A 4,175-nucleotide genomic window follows, 5' to 3' on the forward strand; every position below is an offset into this window, starting at 1 on the left:
GTTGAAACGCTGCTCTTACCACTGAGCAAACGGCTAGGGTCTTTGTTTTTATTACTGAATGATCACCACACCAGAATGAGATGCACATCACAGGAAGTCCACCAAGAGATTGCAAAGACAGAAAGAAATCTCACCTGTTACACAGCCCAGCAGGTGCAGTCTGTTACACACATGTTCTTCAGGTACACAGTCACTAGTCCTCTGGTGAGAGGACTTAACCTTTGTCACACAGAGTTCATCCCAGATTCACCTGGGAATGGGGGTGTTGGCGAATTGCCTTTGTCCAGAGGAAAAACACATGACAGGAGGTAGTTTTGCAGCTAGGATCCAGGTGTCCACCCAGGTTAGGGTCCCAGCCTCCCTTGGGGACAGGGAGACAGGGTGCTGTCTCCCTTGAGATTTACATTTCAAAGAGATGGCTTCCAGGTCCCTGAGAGAGACAGTCCTGGGTTGTAAAGCTGGCAAGAGGCTTATTTTGCCTTGGAAATGATTTATGTACATCTCAAAGAGACAGAGGAAGAACCTGTGTTTAGAAGTTTTCTAAAGAAATGTTCTAAAGGAAAGGGGAGGGGTTTCTCCCTTTCTGCACGAGGGAAAAATGTTTTCTCTGTATTTTAGATTCATATTTACCCTTATCTCCCCCACCCCCACCCCACTTCTCTTGGCAGGGTCCAGATTCCCAGCCTGGGAAGGGGACCTGGGAGAGAAGAGGGGGACCCTTAGGATGGAGGGCCTCGGGGGCTCTCGAGGGCCCCAGGTGGGGAGCAAGATCAGACAGGGTTTCTTGTGAGGGCGGCTGGACTGTGAGGAAGCTCCAGCTGATGGCCAGGAAAGCCCATGGTCGCAGCTGCTGGAGCTGATCTGAGAGCCACAGGTCCTAGTGGGGCTCTGTGGGAGTGTGGGGTCTACGGGCAGCAGCGTGTGAAGCCAGAATCCTGTCCGTAGCAGAGGCAGTCCCTGGTACCTGGTGGAGAGAATGAACCACAGGCTGCCACAGTCCACCTCTGAGCGCCACAGCGCTGCCAGGTGTTCTCTGTGTGGGGCTGTGTCCTCCGTGGGCACCAAGAGCTCCTGTCCTCCAGATGAAGGGGAGTAGAGTAAGTGCCGTGTCAGGTGGCACAGTGTCGTGGAGGAATGCGAGGTGGAGTTAGGCTTGTGACTTTACCCAGAGTGCCGGGGAAGGCCGCGCTGAGGAGGTGGTCCCTAAACGAGGTGAGGGGGGCCATGCCAAGATCTGAGACAGAGCACCCCACGCAGAGGGGCAGCCAGCGCAAAGCCGGGGGCTTCTGAGCAGCATGACCTGTCCCCCATCATGTTCCAGGCACAAGGAACCATCAGGAAATGTCCCGACAACCGGAGCATTAGCCAACCAGGTGAGCCATGGATTGGTGGACACGTAGCCCAGCTGGACTGTGCGTTCTTGCATGGAGAGCTCCTTGGGAGGGTTTGTGCTGGGACATGGACGGGGACCTAGAGAGAGGAGGGCTGTGGCTTCACAGGCACAATTCTGCCTTCCCAGGTGTCTGCAAGACCTCTCAGGCCACTAACTCGTTTGAGTTTCTCCCCTGCAGTGTCCTTCACACCCCGCCCTGCAGATGTTGAGAGCCTAGACCTGAGGCTTTAGTCTGGGAGCTAGAAGGCCTGGGATCTTGCCCTGCTCCACCATTCAGAACCTATGTGACTCGGGGCATGTCAGTGGCCCTCTCTGACCTCAGGTTCCTCTTCATAAAATGGGAATTATGCCTGTTTTACCTGCCTAGCGGGTATGTGTGCAATTTAAAGAATCCTGCACATATCAGCTGAGGTCACGGGCAGAAAAGCTCTTGGAAAAGAAGGAATGCATTCTGTGAGGTGGCGCGAGGACTGGGAAAGTCTTTGTCCCTGTCCCACAGGCCACTCTGTTTCCTTTCTCCCATCTCACGCACAGATCGAGTCGGGGCACCGTGCTGATGCCGTGGGTCCCCCGGAATGGAGAGCAGCCTGGCTGGTGCCAGCACAGGTAAGACAGAGATGGAAAGGTGCGAGCTAACCATGGCTTCCTTCCCGGGCACATCTTCTGTCTTCGACTTTGTGTCCCTCCAAAGCTGCCCTCACTTAGAAGGTGTCGAATTGCAGGACGTTGAAGGTCTTCAAAGAATGGGACAAAGACAGATTACAGGAGCTAAGAAAATGACAAAGGGCGGTTCAAAACTTGCCAGGCAAGGGAACACACACGCACTCACACGCACACACACACACACACATGCAGACACTGGCATGCACACACAGGTACTATTTTCTTTGCTAATTCCTCCCTCCTACTTCCTCTGGATTTATTTTCTTGTCTTTTAAATTTTGGAACCTGTTGTTTACTGTAGCTTCTCTCTTTTGTTCGCAACTGTTTCATTTCACCTACTTTTAATTGAATGTAAACTTTTTATTGAAGTGTAACACATAGAAAAGTGCATAGTTCAGGAGCTTTATAAATTCTTATGATGTGAACACTCCCATGTGACCAGCACGCAGATCAAGAAAGAGACCATTGCCAGAATGAGAAGTCCCTCCTGCCCGCTTCCAAACAGTGCCCGTTATCCTGGCTTCTAACTCATCCATCAGTCTGGCCAGCTTTTGAACTTCATATAATGGAAACATACAGTCTGTATTCAGTGTCTGTAGCAGACCTTTTCCATCAGGCTGATGTCCCTGAGCCAGAGGAACCAAGCGCCCCTGGAGCCCTGAGCAGCCCTATGTGTGGGACCCGGGAGTAGAGCAGCCTAGGTTTAGTACAGAGACAAGGCTCACCTGTTCTGGTGCTGAGACCTCTCCGGCTGACTTTCTTGTTGATTTTGTTGAAGAAAACTGATGTTGCAGACGGCCAAGTCCCAGCAGGTGAGGTGCTCACACACCACGGCTGCCACCCTGGAGAGGGCCCGGCAGTGACATGGGCCACTGAGGGACCGGGCACAGACTCGCTTAGCAAACTCCCAGCACATGATCCTTTGGAAAAGAAGATGTCTGAACTTGGCCGTGTTCTGCTTGCTCTCCAGGGAAGCTCTCACTGGATGGGTGTCTTTAACTGTTTCTGTGTCTCCTGGGCCTCAGGCAGAGCAGGGGGGCAGCCGGTGTGCCTGGCACAGCAGCTTCACTTAGCTTCCCTCCTTTCTTTGTTGTTGTTAATCCTCAGCTGAGGATATTTTTTTCCATTGAGTTTTAGAGAGAGTGGAAGGGAGGGGAGAGGGGGAGAGAGAGGAGAGAGAGAAAGAGAGAGTGAGACATCAGTATGAGAGAGACACATTGATTGGGGTAGGGATTGAACCTGTAACCCAGGTACCTGCCCTTAATCAGAATCGAACCTGCGACCCCATGGTGCACAGGCTGGCGCTCTAACCACTGAGCACCGGGCCAGGACCAGCTTTCCTGTTTTGCATCTTTCCCTTTGTCCTTATCCAACCCCCAATCTGTCCCTGCCCCTGCCCTACTGCCCTTCCTTCTCCTACTGTCTCCTTTCTCCTTTCCCCATTTCATCTTCTCCCCTTTCAAATCTCTTCCTTGTGCATTCTTCTGCCCTGTCTTATTTCCTGCTATGCTCTGCCCTCCTGCTCTGTCCTCCAGGCAAGTCTCCCTCGGAGCTCAGAGCAGTGACGGACTCTCCCCGTCCTCTGTCCCTTTGCTTCTGGCAGGAGACCGGCTGGTGATGAAGATCAAGCCAGAGAAGCCAGAGTGGCTGCTGCAGACCCTGGCGCCGCCGGCCGCGCTTTCCAAGGACAAGGAAAACATTTTCCAGCAGCCCCTGGGCCTCCCACCACGCCAGGCTTTGGGGAAACCCCGATCCTTGGGGGGACAGGAGGAGACTGGGGGTCCCAGGTGGACCGCTCCCACTGAACAGGATGCTGGGCTGGGAGGCCAGGTTCCGGGGGCAGCCCCCGGCCCCCTGAGCCCCGTTCTGTCTGCCAGCGAGGGTCATTTCGTGTGCCTGGACTGTGGGAAGAGGTTCAGCTGGTGGTCGTCCCTGAAGATCCACCAGCGCACCCACACCGGGGAGAAGCCCTACCTGTGCGGCAGCTGCGGCAAGCGCTTCAGCCAGAAGCCCAACCTGGCGCGCCACCAGCACCAGCACACGGGCGAGCGGCCCTTCCGCTGCCCCGAGTGCGCCAGGCGCTTCAGCCAGAAGCAGCACCTGCTCAAACACCAGAAGA

The 4,175-nt window shown here is 54.4% G+C and overlaps 1 protein-coding gene across 4 annotated transcripts in view; it reads left to right on the forward strand.

Annotated features, from left to right (window-relative positions):
* Positions 1–605: 605 nt before the first annotated feature.
* The window catches only part of ZNF775 (zinc finger protein 775), an 8,372-nt gene continuing 4,802 nt past the window's right edge, over positions 606–4,175 (forward strand). For 2 of the 4 annotated variants that reach the window (XR_001512774.1, XM_015559720.1), the window contains exons 1-2: positions 606–1,373; positions 3,660–4,085. Coding sequence is in view for 3 of the 4 variants with exons in the window: in XM_015559720.1 (XP_015415206.1) it covers positions 1,313–1,373; positions 3,660–4,085 (487 nt within the window). In the remaining variant the exon portion in view is untranslated. Of the gene's footprint in view, positions 1,374–1,892; positions 2,000–3,659; positions 4,086–4,175 lie in introns of all 4 variants that reach the window. The other 2 variants (XM_015559722.1, XM_015559721.1) reach the window with 2 other exon arrangements.

The sequence above is a fragment of the Myotis davidii genome, unplaced genomic scaffold (assembly GCF_000327345.1).
Source record: "Myotis davidii unplaced genomic scaffold, ASM32734v1 scaffold573, whole genome shotgun sequence".
Taxonomy (NCBI): Eukaryota; Metazoa; Chordata; class Mammalia; order Chiroptera; family Vespertilionidae; genus Myotis; species Myotis davidii.